Source organism: Meleagris gallopavo, chromosome 4 (assembly GCF_000146605.3).
Source record: "Meleagris gallopavo isolate NT-WF06-2002-E0010 breed Aviagen turkey brand Nicholas breeding stock chromosome 4, Turkey_5.1, whole genome shotgun sequence".
NCBI lineage: Eukaryota > Metazoa > Chordata > Aves > Galliformes > Phasianidae > Meleagris > Meleagris gallopavo.
Window position 1 is genome coordinate 10,860,362 of NC_015014.2, and position 19,818 is coordinate 10,880,179.

At 38.0% G+C, this 19,818-nt stretch overlaps 1 protein-coding gene across 1 annotated transcript in view; it reads right to left on the reverse strand.

Annotated features, from left to right (window-relative positions):
• ZNF827 (zinc finger protein 827) overlaps positions 1 to 19,818 on the reverse strand; it is a 79,065-nt gene that overhangs the window by 41,235 nt on the left and 18,012 nt on the right. The window contains exon 5 of the mRNA XM_010709537.3: positions 8,941 to 9,174. Within this exon, the coding sequence (XP_010707839.1) occupies positions 8,941 to 9,174 (234 nt within the window). The remainder of the gene's footprint in view (positions 1 to 8,940; positions 9,175 to 19,818) is intronic.

Genomic DNA, 19,818 nt, shown 5'->3' on the forward strand with positions numbered 1-19,818 from the left:
AAAAGAAACAAAACAAAACAAAACAAAAAAACAAACCCCACAGAGCAATAATTGTGCTACCTAAAAGTTCAGGGTACAATATTCAGTCCTGAAGGCCTGACAATGTTACCTCAGGTATGCATGGCAATAAAAGTGGCTATGAAGTTTACCCCTACGCAATGCCCCTCTACAGCCTCAGACAGTGATAACCAAGTTTTAGAAGAGCTAAAACTTCATTCAAGCTACTTCATTTAAAGCTGGGACAACCAGAATCCAATACCTGTATCAGACACATGGAAATGGAAAGAAGATAAACAGAATAAGCAAGTAACATAAAACATCCACTGTAACTAGAAATACTGGGATAAGATTTCATTTTTTACTGGATCAAGATATCTTAAAACCAAATACATATTGTAACACAATGGTAAATAAAGCCACTATTGGCACTATTTACTACCTCTCAATTCTAGACTTCCGGAGCACTTCAGAAGATATGAAAAAAGAGTACTTATTTTACAAAATAAGAAGCAGCAATAACAAACGTTAAAATATGCACCTGCTCAAGTTATGAGCATTGATGTTCATTTACATGTCTGCATTTGCTGCATAGATACACACCAATATGCACAATGACATCTAGTAGTAAGACAACGCGATTCAAAATACACATGAGAAAGCAAGCTTTCCGAATCCTAAGCATTTCCTTAGACTCAGTCTGCCTCACAGTTGTAGAAACGGGGCTAGAACTCAAGAGGGACCAACAGCAGACACTGAATATTCCTAAATCTTCACTGCAGAGCAGATGTTGTCAAGGTATACCAGCCATCCTGGTCACTCAGTACACAAACTGACAAATTATATGCCATGGAGAGACTTCCATGCACCATCCCTGCATCTCTGGGAACATGACAACCACATTTCAGTAACTTCTCTGATTCAGACAAGTGGGATTAGGACTGTGGAATAAAATGCTGAGTCCATCTCCATTGCAGTATACCTACAATCAACAAGCCCCCGGCATTACATCTGGTCTAGTAAGATCACTTTTCACTGATGCAAAAGGCAATAGTTAAGTTTATTTGTATACAAATACTGTTTGTACTTCAAAATGTGGACAAATAATCATTAGTCATTACTTCCCCCAAGTACTATTGCTAACAGCAGTATATTTAATTCTGTCTAGAGGCTGACAGCCTAACCTATGTCTCCTTAATGATTATAGAGCAAATCCTGTAGGAAGCCACTTTCAGGCCCTTGAAAAACAAGACTGTCTAGAAAAAGTTAGCATTCGTTTCCCAACGGCAAATCATACCCGATAAACCTGATAGTCTCTTATGACAAAACAACTGACTACATGGACAGACTGAGAGCAACAGATTTTGTTACCTTAACTTTTGTTAGGTCTTTAGCATCATTACACCACCGATACCACTGAACTACCATTATAGCCAAACTAGTAACATGGACTGGATAACTGAACTGCAAGATGGCAGAAGCAGGGCTGTATCCCTAACCTCAGCGGGTTGCAGTCAGGGATACTGTCTAGCTGACAGTTCTTAATGGCTTTATTAACAACTTGGATGATGTGGAAGAGTGCACTCCTAGGAAGTTCAGAGGCAATTCCAAACTGGGGAAAGTGGTGGACATCCTGGAAGGCAGTGCCGCACTGCAGTGCAGTGACAGCATTGAGGGACTTCAACAGCATAGAGAAACGGGCTGACAGAAACCTCAGAAGTTCAAGAAAGGAAAACGTGGAGTACTGCATTTATAACAGAATCAAAGTACATAATAATACAGAGTGGGCAGCCACTAAGTAGAGAGCTGCATTGCCAAAACACTGGTGAAGTCAACGATGCATCGATGTGTCAAGGTTTGAGCTCACCATTCTTGGACATATCCAAAATTTAACAAGACCCCGAGCAGCACAGTATTGCTGAATCTGCAGTAAGCAAAGGTTTGGAGTAGATGAACTCTGGAGGGACTCTCTGAACATAACTATTCCTTGAATCATCAACACTAGATGATACCTACCAGCTGTACTTTTATCTAGCAGAATTTTCAAAACTTCCAAGCAAGCGAAAGTTACATTTTGGGTAACACTTGCCCTAGTGCGGCACTGAAAAGTTTTCTTAACCTCCAATCTGAAGGTTGGAAGCTGCAGCTGGTAACTGTTGCCCCTGTGTTTTACCATCTGCCACTACCAAGAAAAGTTAAACTCTGTTTTTCTAAGTTGCTTCAAGTACCTGCAGGCTGTTATTTGATCCGCCTTTAGTCTCCCCTCACCAGTCTAAACAGGCTCAGTTCTGTCAGTGCTTCTTTGCAGGTCATGAACCCTAAAACCTTAATTATCTTAGCAGCCTTCCTCTAGACCCTCTATGAATTCTCAATAGAGAACTCCAAACTACTACAGTATTCTACGTGCAGACTACGACTGGCCCTAAATTCAGGGGATATGCTAAACATGCTCTTTAAATGCGGCACAGTATGTATTTCACCTTATTTGAGATGAGAGTCAAAATCAAGCAAACAGAATTAACAAAAAACACAAAAACAACCCCTCTTTTTGCTGATACTGTAGTAGCCCAATGACTTTCCATTCCCAGAAATCAAGTGAAACATTGCTAAATCATTCACGCTTCCTCTGATCGTTTAATTTAAAACCTTATCTTACCACCAAAATTCTAAGATACTCGTATATCCTGAAATGTCCATCAGCTTTACATATCAACTTTATGAATCAACTTAGAAGAGAAAGTCTTTCCCATATGTCTCATAAATTGGACTCATGTACTAGTTTCTGCAATCAAGCAGACAAGGGTAACTAGTGGGTCAACTTGTACTGACTTCAGAAGCTTTCAGTATGAAGAGTCAGGCATTTTGTTATGCTAATTGTTCTGATTTGCTAGAAATAAACATGCCCTAAAACAGCTTAAATAAAAACCTTAGAGGCAGGGAACAGTTGGTGAGCCCTGAAGGTTCTGCTACAGACACAACAAGTAACATCTGACGTTCCCTAGGGTGCTGTGCTTGATGCTTTATTTTGCTACTATTTTTTCAAGCTGCTGTTTTATATAAGACAATGTCAATGGGCCTTGAATCAATGTAAGATGATCTTGCGTTAAAAAAAAATAATCAAAAACAGCTGATATTTGTTGAAGTGGAACTCAGAAATCCCATGTTACAGAATTTTGCAACTAAAGGCTCAGTTTCACAGAAATGTACGACAAAAGAGAAAGATAAAATTAAAGCACTAGACAAATCTGAAATTGAAGCATGCATCTGCTGTTCCTTCTACTTGAATGTTAGAAATACGGTGCTTACCTGAAAGAATTTACTTACAGAACACACCCAATCCCTCAAATGCTCACACAGTCCTAGAATTACAAAATGTTTAGGGCTGGAATAGACCTTAATGACCATCTGGTACCAGCCTCCCTTTCATGAGTTCGAACACCCTCCCATTGAGCTCCCCCTTGATCAGGCTGCTTAAAGCCCCATTCAACCTGCCCTTCCATAGATGGGGCATCTACAGCTTCTCTGGGCAACTTGTTCCAGTACCTCACCATCCTCACTGTGAAGAACTACTACTTTATTCGTGATCTAAATCTACCCTCTTTTAGTTTAAAGTTCTTATTCTCCTGTCCTATCACTAAACCCCTTTGCAAAAAGTTCCTCTCCAGATATCTTGTAGGCCCACTTTAAGTACTGCTAGAAGTTCTCAGCCTGTCTTCATAGGAGAGCTGCTCCACCCTTCTGACATGTTCACAAAATGTAAATAAAAAATAATTTGATCAAAAGCCTGCATGTGCAATGAATCACAACATATCTCAGTTCATGAAAGTCTCCCAGACCTGGTCTAGTTTTTGCTGCAGCAAGCTGAACCTTTGCAGAAAGCTGCATCTTTTTTCCATACTTTAATTAAAATAAAGCTTCAACCTAACCATTCACAATTATTTCCACATTTTTAAGGGGGGAAAATAAAAAAGTAGTGGATTTCAGTCTGGCTATATGGCTTACCATACCATTTCTAGCTAAGAAAGTCTTATTTTAGGGCAGACACTTCTCTGCTTACTTATCTGGGCTTCTACAGAAGTACCTACTGCTGCCCAAAGCCTTCTAATGAGCCATTTAGAGACCAAGCAACAAAAACCTTCTCTCAGTTTTCACCCCTACCTCTACTATCAAGGTATTCCAAGCAGGGATGAAAGTGCTTAACAACTCCCCTGCAATCTAGGGATGGACACACTTAAAAAGTTCTGACAACAGTTGTCCTCAAAGACAGCAGTCCAGCTCCATACAAGTACTTCCCAAAACAGCTCACCAAGTTAAGAAAAAAAAATATATATATATATACACACGTAAGACAACTAGTTTATGAGTCACTTAATTTACTACACACACACACACACACACACACACACACACACACACAGGAAATGTAACCGTGTATGTTTTCTTTACCATTGTAACAATAAAACAACAACAACAAAAACCACAAAAAAAACCTCACCAACACAACGCACTAAACCTGGAAAGATTTTGTGACTGCTAAGAAAAACAGCTTACCAGCCACAAACTCCTTTTTATTATTTCTAATTCACGCTGCTGACGATAGCTAAGCATAAAGAAGCATAAAGCTACCTAAGCTTTCATGAAGCATCGTCAGCTCTTGAGCCACACAAGCACAAGGAAGCACTTCTACTTAAAATTTAAAAAAGATATTCTCATTTAGCTCCTCTTTAAGTCTACGCTGGTGTGACTGGAGTGGCTTTGGTATGAGCTAGTTTAGAGTCTTCTCAGACAGTCCTTCATTGTACTGCATCCTAAAACTCAATGGGTCATTTTTAGAATGGCAATAGCAGTGGGGTCTTCTGGCCTTCAACTTATGCTAGAATTGCACAATCCTCTTTTCTTTATTTTCCTTTTTCTATCCGTGCGGTTTCAATTGAACCTAAGATATAGTGGCAAACAAAACTTATTATGAGGCATTACGGAGGAAATTAGAGTAAACAATCAAAAGAAAAAGTAAAACCCACAGCAAGCAGTTGTGCTGAGTGTTGAATTGTCGTAAAATTAAGTAAAATAGAGAGAGTTCATCAAAGACGGCTTTGGAACTAACTGTATACAAGATATTATTTCACATCCTTGTCAAGAAATAAACATGCATTAATTTCAACTACCGATAACCCAAAAATTATGACACGTTGTTTGTCCTAGGAAATCGGTGTATTACGAAAAGCACTGTGACCTGAGTACTGAAGTACAGAAAAATCCAAAGGAACTGAGTCTGCGAAGGTCATGGATTTGGTACTGATAACAAGGATAGCTGCCGTATATCTGGAATTGATCCACTGAAAGAAGAGCAAAAGGACCTAGGTTACTACAGAAATGCAAAATCACTACACCACACAAAGAAGATACAGCTGAAATTAAGGCAAATGGGATTCAGACAACATTTCTAGGGAAGACAGACTTATCAGTGTGATAGTTCAAGGCACTAGGGTAAAATATTACTTATAAAATGTTAGTACCTGGAACAGAATTTATATACCTCCAGCTACACATCCCTTTTTGGACAAGAAGGGAAAGGAATATATGCTTCTGAAATATAATACATAATATATATAATACATAAAATAATGAGCTTTTAAACTATAATGTGAGGATGTAGATGCAAACATTTATTTTAAATCTCAATCTCCTCTGGAACCTACCTTTCATCTTATAAGACTGTGAGCATAAAACTGATCAGAGATCACTGGGTGCATCACTTAGCTAAACAATTTGAGAATTAAATCAGCTTTCCCATAAAAGAGAACTGGTAAGAAAGAGTGCAGAAAGCTGGTTTAGGTGCATTTGAAATACATTACTTTGATTTCTTACAAGATTTTGTGCAATATTTAAGATGAATTTAAAACCATGCAGGAACAATGCTCTACTAGGCTGAGATGAGAGCGCGATTTGCTCCACTTCTCTACCTTCTCAAATCAATCAGGGTACCATTCTGTCTCATTTCAGTGAAGACTTAGTAATGAACTGCATTCACAGCTCACCTTTATACATTTGTATAAAACATGGCAGTTTTTACATTCTTCTGTAAATGTAGGTTGAAGATCAATACTCACGCTGAAACTGCTAACCCACAAAGATCATTGTCAAATGGGTGCTCTATTTATTTTAACATACCAAATCAGTTGTTACAAAGTTTTGTTTTGACTGGACAGATGGAAATGAGTTTTACCAAGATATGCCCTAGAAATGACATTATTCTTTGGAAGAAGTGTTCAAAATGTGATGTCTTGATTATGCATCAAGCTTATGAATTGTGAGGTAGGAGATGTAAATTCAAGTGGAACCAGTACACCAGAAAACTGGTACAAAAGGGCATAACATCTTCAGACAAAGTCCAACTCCACTGAAGTAATATCCAGGATAAGGACCTGACCTCAAGCACTGGTTGTCTGCTGCTAAAAACACGCAAGTGTTCTGACAGCGTTTTAGCTTTTAGAGAAAAGAGTAAACCTATGCAGTAGAACTGAAATGCAGTCAGCTGCACATGTGAATTTTTGCTCGTTTCTGTACTTTTCTATCCACAGTAACAACTAGTAATGTTCAATATTCAAATTCTATTTCAGTAGAACATTTCTATTCTTCCAACTTTCTCCTAGATTTAGAATAATTTCCAAGTAGTGGACAAGTCTCTGCATTATCTTCTCAAGAGACAGGTGATTTAAAAATGAGTTTACCTTGGTAACACAAAGTAGGTTCCTGAGCCAGAAAGGCCTTCCACTATCTGTATAAACTGAGCTAAGAGTTAGCAACACAGTACAACTGTTTTGGGAACGAGATTTTCCAGTGAAAAATACAAGCCAGTGCATCGTTGTCATGAAAGATACATGCCTAAATCCCAAGAGACTCAAATGAGTTGTCAACAATTGGCAATATTATTGCTAGAGAGTAACAGAAACATGTATGTCAGGATGTCTGCTATTCTGTCAGAAATAAATAGTTGCATAAATAGTTGTTTAAATACTACATCACTAAAAACAGAGTGAAAAGATGATTAAAATAATTTGGGATGTCAGTTGTGATCTCAGAATATTCTATCAGATAAAGCAAACAAATTAAAAAACAAAAAACCCCACCAAAGGTACTATCAAGGTGTTTGATCTTAGATTCCCCCCTTATATTTATTCCACATTTAACTGTATGTTAGTGTTTTACACTTTCAGACAGTACTTCAGAAAAGTACAAATTGAAAACAGTACGTGTGATAAAGTTAATAGAACTCCACCCACTGGCTGACTCTGGAATGTCAATTTCAGCAATAGTGCCCAAGTAAATCCTGTTTTTTTCCTTTTCAGTCTAGTGACAAAACACTGTCAGCAAAAACTGCCCACTCACTAAGAGATCGTAAGTGAAATATTATACTAGTCTATTTCTTACTAGGACCCTTAAATACTGGGAGTTCCCAGCCAAAGTGACTGAAGACCTGATCAAGAACGTATATATGCCAGATCTCACCCACAGACATTTATGTCATTAATGCTCTAATATAATAAAGTCTGTATTAAAACTAAACGCAGCCTGCTATTACTGAATTCGACATCCAGTGTCAAAAACCACAGTGTCTCTGAGACATTTAAAAAATCATGAACTTATGGAGCTCTTTCTTCATGGAAATATATATATTAATTTAAATGAACCAAGAAAAATAAAATAATAGGTTAACATTCATTAGGCCACAAAGTTCTGTTATGAGAGCACAATACTTGAACCAAATACCAGTAGCAAGAATGCACTTTATCTATGACAAAACGTTTAGTGTTTGGGAGCTTGAAAAATTGGGGAACATCTGCTCTGATCAATATTTACATCCAGGAAGCACTTTTAGCACCATCAACACTGAGGCCTGCAAACCAGTGATTCAAATTCTTCTTACCTACAGGTATGAGCAGGAGTGAATTAATTACATGTTAGAATTCATGTGAGAGATCCCAGTCAATTGAAGTCTTTCCAGGTACAAATTTGAGCTCAGAGACAAATAATTTCAGATAGATTTGCTAGAAATTTCAGAAGTTGCTGTAATAACAAGAAAAAAGAAAAAAAGAAAAAAAGAAAAAAGAAAAAAGTCCTGCACAATTCTGGTTAAGCCTTAAAAGCCAGCTGATCCAGTTTAGGTGGGGAAGTATGAATCCTAGCCTCCGAGACCAGCGTTTATTTCCTGGAACTAAAAACTGAAGTGTATTAGAAGTCCAAATCCTTTTCATCATAAAGACCTGTTCCCAGTGTGTATAAATTCAAACTTTCTACTTTCCTTTAAGTGAAACATCAATTCTAACAGTCTAACAGTTAGATAAAGCATAATTAGCAGAACATACAGTTTTATTTGACTCCCTTCAGCTACAACAGTACTTACGTGTATACATATGCATACTGTCTAACTGTCTGACAGAACATTGTATTACTAAGGCAATGTAGGCAAGTACAAGTGTTCTCAGTTCATTTATTTTTTCTCCCAATTTTGAGTATAAGATACTGTCAGGAAAAAATAAAAGGCTTTAAAAGCCTACCATTTTTAGAGCTGTATCAGATATAGTTCAGTTAGTTCAGTACAGATACACATTTTTATGATGTTAATGAAGTGACACAAATGTGAATAAATTGGTATGAACATGTTTTGGTACATTTTAAAAATGACAGCTTTAAGGCACAGTTTCTTTTGACTTATCCCATAGTCATTAATTTGAAGACCAGTGAAATCTGTGCAGAACACAGATAATTAGATACTATGGTGACAGAACAAACCAAGTTGTCTTATGTATATGAACCTTGTGTAGATAGATGTTTTTATTTGTTCCTTCCCTTGCTACTGAACCTTACCACTTCTTCTGTGCAGTAGGCCAGTCAGCCTACTTTAAAAAAATATCAAGAAGTTGAATGTTATTAAATACCCACCTGAGAGCTTCATGAGGAGCTCAGATGCTGCCTTGACTGATATGTCCTGCCTCATCATATTTGCCTGTGCTTCTTGTGGCTTGAGTTTCTCCTTAGGCGCACTGGGAGCTGAGGCTTCAGATTCCTGGCTGAACACATAGCTGGACTGAGACAAGGTTGAACTTGCAGCTTCTTCATCCTTAGGCTCGTCTTTCACTTTGAACTTTGGAGTCAAGGGCTCTTTTTGATTTGCAGCTGTCAGAAGAAGGAAACAAGCTCGACTTAACAAGGTGTCTAATATATTATCATAGGACAACTAGTAGCAGGAAGAACCACAACCTAAAAAAAGCTAGTGCAGGTACTGGAAGCAAGAATGTTAAACAGCATTCAAAGATGCTTCATTCAAGAGGTCAACACCTGCATCTTTTGTACCAAGGGACAGCTTTGAAACACAAAAACTGCATATTACCAGAGTTCAAGAAAACATTCAACTCTTTCTTTCGTCCCTACTCCAACAAAAAGCATCCCACAGTGCCATTGGTTTGTACATCTTCTATAGGCTGGATGGAAGTTCAAATACCATCACAGTTAAGGGCAAATTTGGCAAAGCCCATGGGTACTAAATATTGAGATCTTAAGTGTGTGAAAAAGAGACGAGATGAAAGTAGAAAAATCAGAAAACTAAGAAGAGCATACAGAAAAAAAAACAACTACAAAATCACAGATCCTGGAAGTTGGTATCTTAGTTAAGAGCAGAGATATTTATTAGACAAGTCTGCACTGGTAGATGCTATCAGAGGACTGTTTCATGTTTTACATCCATTAAAAAAAAAGAAAGAAAGCAAGTTTAAAATAGCCTTTTCAAATACTCCATGTAAGCAGCTTCTCAGAAAAGAATACAGAAATCTTGGGGGTGTTTAAAACCTGCACATCCAACTCTGTTGTTCTCGAGTGGTCTTTCAGATACCCCTATATAGTGATGGATCCTTTGAACTACACTTGGCCAAAGGGATAAAACCAAGAACACCTCTTAGACAATACTGCCAAAACCACACAAAATAAATTCATCAGCTGACCGTATGACTAACAGGAGGATAAACAAGTTGCATTATTTTTCACAAGTTTTTAATTCTTTATTTCTGACCATGTTCCTCTCCTGTCAGTTGTTAGTGGCTTTTTTGTGTACAAAATTTCACTTTAAACTCCCAGAAACACAGGGCGGATTACTGCTTCAGTGCTCTAAACCGATGAGCTTACATCTTTCTCACTCTCTAAACTTTCATCTCCACAAACACTAAAGGCAGAACATCATCCCCTTTTTGTTCTCTAAGCTCTCTCAGCATCCACCTCACCACCTTTCTCTTCTCTCCCACGTATTTTCCTCCTTCCACTTGATATTCCACTGTCTACCTTTACGACTCCTATCAAACCTCAGTCAGACCACACAGGAAAGAAGCACTCCACAACGCTTCTTACTGGACACAGCAGGTATTACAAGTCAACGTATATTACCTGCTGCAGGAAGCTGTTTTACAAACCCGTGACATGGACAGTAAAAGCTGAGCAAATGGCATACTATGGGGACAGTAACACCCAACAGAAGGCGCAGGGTACCGACAGGTCATACCAACTCATATTCTAGCAAAGGTCACTGGTTTAAGCCCTTGATTTATTTCCTCTCCCACTTCACTCTTTCCTATCCACTCTCTGGCCTCTCACTTTCCTGGCTTATTTCCTAAGATACTCTACTTCTCAGCAGTTCCCCCAAAATCTGACTCCAACCATATCTGAAACCTAAAGTATCTGAATTCTGCAGCCCATTTAACATGCTCACCATCAAGATTGAAGTGGTACACACTGCAAGCACATACGCAACCTGTACACACACACTGGCACTATTTGCTGTTTCAGAAGTGAAATCAGTTCATACATGTAGTTTTTAGTATGAACAATAAGCAGTTTTACCTGAAGTAGGAATTATTTTTTCCCTTAAAAACCAAAGCAAACCAAACAAGCAGAAATATAAAACATGGAAGCATGTTTTAATTCGCCAAAATACAGATTACAGCTCTCAAACCAACCTTAACTTTATCAAGGTACTTAAAAAAAAAAAAAAAAAAAAAAAAAGTCTATCTGCTTTCTACATCGTCTTTTTAGCTCGGTCTGTTCCAGAGGTTGACCTGTGGTGATGAATTTTCACCGAAGAAAAACCAACTCTTTTCTGCTGTAGTACCTTCTGCAGGCTTTCCTCTTTAAAATAAGCCACTCCAACTGCTGCAAGTATGAAAAATGCCTCCACCAGGAGCAGAGTGCAACTGTTACAAAGCATTCTTCCTGAACCCAGAAGACTCTGGAGAAAAATCTTTTGAACACATTCATTTCAAGAAGGCATTAATTTAAATTGCAGCAGAAAATAAGGGAAGCATGACTCTGAGTGAAGAAGTAAAGCATACACACCAAGAACAATCCTTAACGAGTGCAGACTGCTATGTTTCTGCCCATTAAATAAATTAGGCAGAGGAAGCACTAGAGCCAAGTCTGGGCAGCAGACAATTTTCCTATTTAAAAAACAGAGGTGATACTGAACATACATACATACATACACAGATCAGAGTAAGGTTGTATCCATTCACCAGGGTCCACCAAAAGCCACATAAAGTTTAATGTAAAACATCTACATGCAAGTAGAACCACTGTAACTATACTTACGTAATAGCACAGACTTATGCTAGGAACTTGTTTTGGTCAGGCCCTAGTTTGCAGAGACAAAGGACTTAAAGTAACCCCCACCTCCAGATAGAAGATAGCACAAGAAAAAAAGTGGGCACGCCTGGAGGAAATGAGCATTTATCAAACACTCTTAGCACTCACCCAAAACTCAATGGCAGTCTGAACCCAAGCAGATGTCAAGTGATACCTCCATTTCCTTCATCCAAAGGCTATTCTCAAACTCTAATAGGATGAAGTCAAAGACTGAGAGCTCAGAGAACCAACAAGTGAAGGTAGGTCATTACAGAGCTTAAGCAGTTTTGTGACAGTGACATATGCAAACTAATTTTGGAAAGGTACCAAGTTTCCTTCCTTTCCCACCTCTTTCATTCCTTATCTTCCTAACCTATATCAGCTCTCCTACTCTGACAGCATACAATGCCACGAGCTCCCTAACATCTCTGAACCACCATGCAGGATATCAGCGCTAAAGCTACACTGAGAACAGATCTGCCAGCACAGAATTCGTAGTCTAAATGAGCTCTTCACGAGATCTGTACGTTCTGTTTGTCACAGTACATCTGCCTGACTTCACCTATGAGAAATATAAAATGCAGTCAAAGTCTACAATCCAGAGGAGTTTTAATGATAAATACTAGGTAATGTTACCTGAGGAAAAAAGAAACCCAAGAGTGATGTTTGGACCATAGACAAAACTAATAAGCTGAGAAAGAAGTTGATTTTTATTTGTTCTGTTAACTGACAGCACATTCGCTTAACTGACCGTACTTCCAAAAAATTCAAACATCTAAATTGTAGACAAATCACAAAACAAAACAACAAAAGACACCAGAAGATTTTTTAATCTCACTTTTCTTTCCCAGGATAACAAAACCAAATAAAACCAGACAACTACTATATCAGTTTCAAAACCATTGCATCAAATCATGGGACCTTTTTCTTGATACACATTAAAGTACATTCCAATATAAATGGAACTTCAGTAGACAAATAAAAAGGAGGGGGGGCTGTCCAGCCTATCGGAATCACTCAAAACTAGAGACAAAAGCAAAACCAAACCACAGCAAAGCACATAAACTGCCCTTGCTTCTACCCTATCTTGGATCCAACAATTACGTACAGTGTTCCTAATAAATGGGTAAGAGCAACAATGATGCATCCATTGGTTATATTAGGGAGAACAGTAAGTAAACAGATGTAAAAATAATAATAATAATAAAAAATCATTGCAAATAAGGGAAATAAATTGGCTGAGAGCAATTTAAAAAACAAACAAACAGTAAAAAAAGAACAAACTTCTGAATGAAAGATCTTTTAAAAAACTGGAACTAGACAAGGATTAAAGAGATGATGTTGAATTCTATTAAAGCATCTTTGAACTACAAAATTATTACTCCCCAGAAAGAATAACATCATCTATCTGCATACAAAAATAGATACACGTACATATACTTAATTTGTTGGTAACTTTTATTCATCCTGAATCGCAATGAGAACAGACTGAAGGATGCAATGCCTGCAGACTGAAGCAGTAATTTAATTTAGAAATGCACAGTGAGAGGGATGAACAACACAGAAAACCCAGCCAATAGGCAGCAGACTCTCGGGGAGGGTAGATAATTCCCCATTCGCTCCATTTCATTCCATACCCAGAAAAAAAAACAGATCAAAGAAGATTCCAAGTTGATATTTTTTATCTGCCTGGAAATTGGGATCACTTGATCCATTTGACAAAGCAGAAAATTAAAGTTTTAACACTTTTCTCAAACTGCCAAATGCCACAAGAAAAGCCATGGGCATCTGCCACTAATCTGAAAGACTCTGATAGAAGCTGCTAACTGTATCAGTCCACTCACTGAGAATTTCTACATACTAAAAACATTTTTAATTGAAAAAGAAAAAAATGGGCTGATTGCTTCATTTGCAAGTTACAAACAGCAAGGAGTTGTTCACCTTTCCACTTGAGCAAAGAAAAAGAAGAGAAAAAATAAAAAAATTATTCAACAACAAAATAGTAGAACATAAGAGGAGGCCATGACAGCCTGAGTCAAAAGCTCTGCTGAAAATCTCTAATGGCACAGTACACTGCTGCACCATCACAGTGACTCTCTCATACAAAGGTGAGAGACAGCAGGACGCTCACAGCTGAAGAAAAAGGGGAAGGTGAGGACACATTCCAAAACGCACTTCAAACTGAACTTTTAAAATTATAGTCAGACCTGCCATAAAGAGAATCACAGCACAGCTATCTGAAGAAAGAACAGAATTTTATCCATGCCCCAATGCAGCTAGAGCATCTGAATGACACACTGAGCCAAAGGCCTTCATTAGATTGGTTCCACAGTATTCAGAAGACACATTTCCTTGATGCTGGGCATCAATCCTCCTGTGGTCAATAAAGCTTATGACCTGAGTCTTCTTCTATTTTCACTCAAATATTTGACGTGTGCACTTAGGTGTAGGCATTCTGCACGGAGATTATAGCTTCTGTTTGAGGATGCTCAAGAACTGAGTGAGGGGTACAAATGCTGCAGAAGCCGCCACTGGTGAGCAAATTGCTTTGCAAAAAAATCTATGCAAATGGAATCTGCTGGAGTCTCTCCAGACTAAAATCCAATGGGCTGATAAATTATGTTCAACATACTACACATAGAGGCCATCTACAAGGAGAAATACTATTCTTCTAGCAGGGCAATCTAGTCGGTCTCATTTCTTTTTAGTGCTTTCGGCCCAAAGTGCTGATCTATCCAAGAGAATACCTCATTGTACTTACCCCTCATGGGAATGTAACTCAATTGCATGCCATTTGCAATGCCCTCTGCTCTGCCTTCAACCAAATAACTAGCATACTGGGCTCCAAGGAAGAGAATGGGAAGCTACTTATGGCTAAAGGACATTCAGCATTGCTTTCTTTTTTTTAATCAAAGCAGTAGAATAACAGAATAGATGATCACGAGTACAATGATATCAAAATTTGCCAACTCAGGGTTTCTAGAGACCACTTAAAATATGAGGTCTTCCAAATTATCCTGCTTAAGTACATTGAAATTGTGTAAGCAGAAGCTCAGAAAAGGTCAGCTTGTTATCCGGATCTTCTCTACAGCTGTTTTGCATTTAAGGAACTACATTCAAACAAAATGAGACCCAGCACTGGGGAATGACCAGTCCTGCTGTCACCTCAGAATACTACAATGTTCTAGTCCAAGTGGAGTGGAGGAATTCAGCAAATTGTCATAGTACCCACAGGACCGTACCCCCATGCTCTAAGATGTATGGTATGCAGTCAAAGACCCACTTGCTAACAAGACTGCAATATCTAAGACCATGTTCCCCTGTCTGGATAAAAATCTAAATAACAGCAGAATATGTAAACTCCTGGGGGAGCAGGAGAAAAGGAACGGAATGGGAAGAGGAAGGCAAATTTGTTGCTGATAGGAAATAATTGTTTGCACCATGGAAATTTCTTCTCTCTACAAAGGAACAGAAACAGAAAAAGAGAAATGCCACCAGAATAGCTTTTATATTTAAGAAAATTAAAAAAAAAAAACAACCAACAAACAAGATAGAAACAAAATAATCAGAGATGACTGAACTAATATCTTCAATTCCCATTTTAGATAGCTCTCACAGGAATGCTCATGAGCTAAGACTTCAACCCAGAGTAATGGTGTAATCAGGAAAGCAAAGGACCCATCAGTCTAACTGTCCCTGAATACAGAAGTTTGTGCAGATAATTAAAAAAAATAGTAAACACAGAACTGGTCCAGTCCAGAGTCATATTGAGGTCGTCTTTTCTTTCAAGTTGTACTGGGCTGACTACACATAACAAAAAAAAAAAGCAATTTGTTATATTGTATTTAAAACAATTGAATTACAGCCTACAACACTTTATCTTACTAAACTGTAAGTACTTCTGCAATACATGACATAAGGTGCATATGATTTTAAGACATCCAAGAATTTAGTGGTATTAAGACTAGCAGTTGCTGAAAAGGAATGATGGCGATGTAAGTGGCAAAGATTAGTACAAGCTTTCATTTGCCCAGCTTTTAATTAGTTGTACTATTGTCCTTTTTCAGTTTCATGTTAAATCAAAGGTCCATATAGAAATGTATGAAAATGGAGAGAGGCACTTGAAGGAGATCTTGATGACATCAGGGGTATTTGCTCTAATAGCAACATTATAGAATTTGCAGTATTCTTAAAGTAAGGATATGGCTGAATAATTGCCAGTCCTGTTTGCTTACATAATCTAATTGAAATTTTATATTCTGGCATAAACTGTGTAACCAAAAATAGGCAGCCTGCTTTTTGGAACCTGCTACACAAATACATCAGTTATGACAAGTCTTCAAGCCAGCCAGCTCAGGCAACGACAAGCGCTGCAACATTTCAAGTTACTTGTTTTACCTTTAAAGAATGCAGTATTTTTCAAAAGGCAAACATAATGGATAAACTGATTACTTTGTTTATCTACTAATGTTTTGTATGCAGCTGATGATTTACAGTCTTTTGCGCCATCAATGGAATCAGCTAAGGAAACAAGAACGCAGAACCTAAGTTTTTTGGACAGTCACCAAAATCCCACAGTGGCATTACTTTCCAAAACAAAGATTTGACTTGTCACACAACAGTGACATCAGACAGGACTTAACCTGGGAGAAACCATAGTTTCTCACTGCTTAACACAGACAGTCCCAAATGCAACGTGCTATCTCTCCTTCAGCCTTTGTATATTAAAGTTTCTCCTTGCAAGTAACTTGGGGAACATAAAGCAAATGGTAGAAGCAGGACACAAGTGATGACACACAACGTCAGAAGATGAAGAGATGTGCTTTCCACAGTAATGCACTTGCTGAACACAGAGAAGTTGGGGAGAGAGGCTGGGAATGAAGTATGCCTTACAATTACTGTTTCCACATAGAATTCCTTTGAGATCAATAGTGCAAGAGTCACATTCATTTTGATGGGTTCCATTTATTTTCGAATGTTATGAAAAGAAACTGCTGCACATAACACTGGCACTGTAATAGCTTCACTAGAGTTCAGTGGGCATGGTAATTTGGATCACTGTGAAAGCTATTTTTTATTTAAAAAGAAAACAAGCCTTAGAAGTGGGTGGAAGGGCATCAGAATTTAAAGAGATGTGCTGTATAAAGTCTATCACTGAAACTTTTAAAACAGGAAAAGCAAATGCTCTGCAAATTAAGACATGAATGTAGTTACAAAGAATTTGTGGACTGGGGGAGCAAAACATTCTGGCAAAGCACTGAAACAGCAAAGGGCAACTTAAAGCATAGAGGTAATCCCACTGAAATAAGAGCGGGGGAGGTTTAAACATAATGATATGCCCATGCATAGAGTTAATGTTAAGAGTAATCAGCTAATTCTCTTTCTAAGCAATAACCCTTTCAAAGTTAAATAAAGTTCCAGAAAATCCTTTTCAATTGCTGGTGAACGTAAAAGCATCTCTTACCTTGAAGTAGAACCTAGAGAATGCAATCTGGTAAAGATTTCTACGCTTGTTCTTATTTTTAGTTTTACAATTTGTATTATGCCTCATTTCAGATAACATGCATCTTTCAACTTTTGCGACACGTAATGGCATAAACTTAGGAAAAAAAGGCAAAAAGATCTCAGATCACTTATTCTGATATTTCTCTACCTCTCTGATTCTAGAGATCCCCTAAGCCTTTCTAAATCAAAATTTCAGAAGCCATTTTGAGCACAGTCCTTTTATGGCCATCTCAAAATCAGATCCAACTTTGAACATCTATAAATTTTTTCCTCCCTTTGCCTCTCTGCAGCTCACTACTTGTTCAGCTTGAATTTCCTGTAGCTGTTTCTCATGTTGTCTAATTCACTACTGCCTAATACCTGAGCAATCACATCCAACTAGAAGTTATCTAACCATCTTTTACAAACCTCCAGTGGTGGAGATGCTGCAATCTCTCTGAACAGTTGGAAGTTTAACCACCTCAAGTTTTGAAAGGTTTTTCTAATGCCAACTTAAAACCTACAGTAATACAAACCTGCTATTTTTTATCCCAGTCATTATGAATCGCCAACAGATCATTCCTCTTTATCCACTTCAACAAACATTTTGAGGCAGTAACAGCTTACTAATGATTCTCCTTAGCTTTCTTGACCGGTTTCACAACCTCACTCCCTTTCATCCATCCTCTCTGGACACCTTCTCCAAACTGCCAGTCAATTCTGCTGCTCTCCTCTGAAGTCCTTCTAATCATCCACGCTCTTTAGCAAGACTGAGAAGAGCAGCTCTTTCTCTGGGGCCATTTTACTCCTTATACATCCCAGTCAAATGATCAACATTTGAGCAACAGTGTGATGTTATTAACTCCCGTTTCTTTCCTAAAAGACTAGCTAGTCATTCTTGCAATTTTCTGTTGAATAGCTGCCCATTTCCTCCAGATCTCTTTTGTCAGCAACCCTTGTCTTCTGACTGCAACCTACTCTCAGCACACTGTATTCCAGTCACCTGATAGCAGCTTCTTAGACTAGAAAAGTACTGCACAATTAGAAATAATATTAAGAGTCATGATAAGATAAGATTTAATTTTAAAATTAGTAATAGTTAAGAAGCACCAGTTTTGTACCATCTTCCACCTCAGATATGCCTGTTAAATTTCTGCTCCAAGATAGCACTGGAAAACACAACTGCTGGCTCTGAAGGGAGGCAAGCACACACCCAGGGTCAGACACTTGGAAAAGAAGGGGCTGAAATTGCCCAGAAATGAAAACCAACCTGCTCCCACGGTTTCTCATGAAACTAGAGATGCACATACTCAAACTAATCAAGAAGAAAGAGGGACAATAAACATAGGCAAGGAAAAATAAATGTTCATTTAAACCATCAATATTCAATAAGAATAAATGCCAAATTCTAAAAGCCTAGATATCTCTCTACTCCTTATTTCTTAGCCACAAGGCCTGTCAGAGAAGAAAATTAGATTGTTTTGACATAATACGGTCTCGACAAATCTGTGTTGGCTGTTACAACTGGCATATACAATTTGCAATGTCAAAAGATTTATATCGTTGAGAAGGTAAGGCCAATAATTGAAGTTCTGATGGGCCTAAGAAGAGTGTGTCATAATAAAGAAATCTCTTGGTTCAGCACAGCAAGCAGTTTAAAAAAAAATGCAGCTATTACTTAGCCAACTTGCTAAAAGAGAATTACTTTTACTTCACTCTAAATTTATGTGCACTATATGGAGGAAAGCACGAGCTAAATGTATAAAACAATATAAATCTCAGGAGAAAAGAAATTCTTTTCCTTTTAACATTGCTCTCCTTGTGTAGTAAACTTGGTGACTGGCAGAACATTTTCAACCAAATATGCACACATACAAAATTACAGATACATCTCACTCCCCCAGTGACTTTATAACATGTTGCTAGGTAACAGTGCATACAAGTCAGGTTTCAAGACCTTTACTAAGTCACCATAAAATAGCGGCATAGGTCTTTTGCGTGAATAATGTACATTTATATCCTTTCGCTGATGCCAATAGATCAGACACTGAAAACATGAATGTCTGCCAAACACTAAACAATTCCCGATCAACTGCTACATGAAAAACAGCACATCAAGATGTTGTATGTTTTTGCAGCATTCAAGCTTTCCCCTCCTCTCCAGCTTTCTTCTCTCACTCTTGCTACATGTAGCCTTCATCAGCACTGCTATCCACAGTTCAGCACAGATGATGTGGAGTCACTCAGTGTAAAACAATACAAATTTAATAGGCAGCAGAAGGACAACGTATGGGACAACTGTCAAACACCAGAAATGGATTTCAGAGTCCAAATTTGAAACTCAACTAAAAAAACCATAGACTCATCCTTGCTCGTTTTTTTGTTTATCATAATAATATAGCAACACTTTCTTTCTTTCTCTGTTTTTGTTTTTTGTTTTTCTTCCAACCCACACAAGAAACTGTTTGTGCTAACCCATTTTACTTCCTGCTTGTCTTCAGTCTTTTCTTTTCCTTTCTGTGGCTGGCTCCATGAAGCCTCAAGCTTCATTTCTGCTGTTACTCCACTCTATTCTATTCCCCACAGCATTATTATCCCAGAGAAAAATGCTGCCGTTTCACCTTGACAGGGCAATGAGGACAGAGTTAATTTCCTAGTTTACCTGACCTTTTT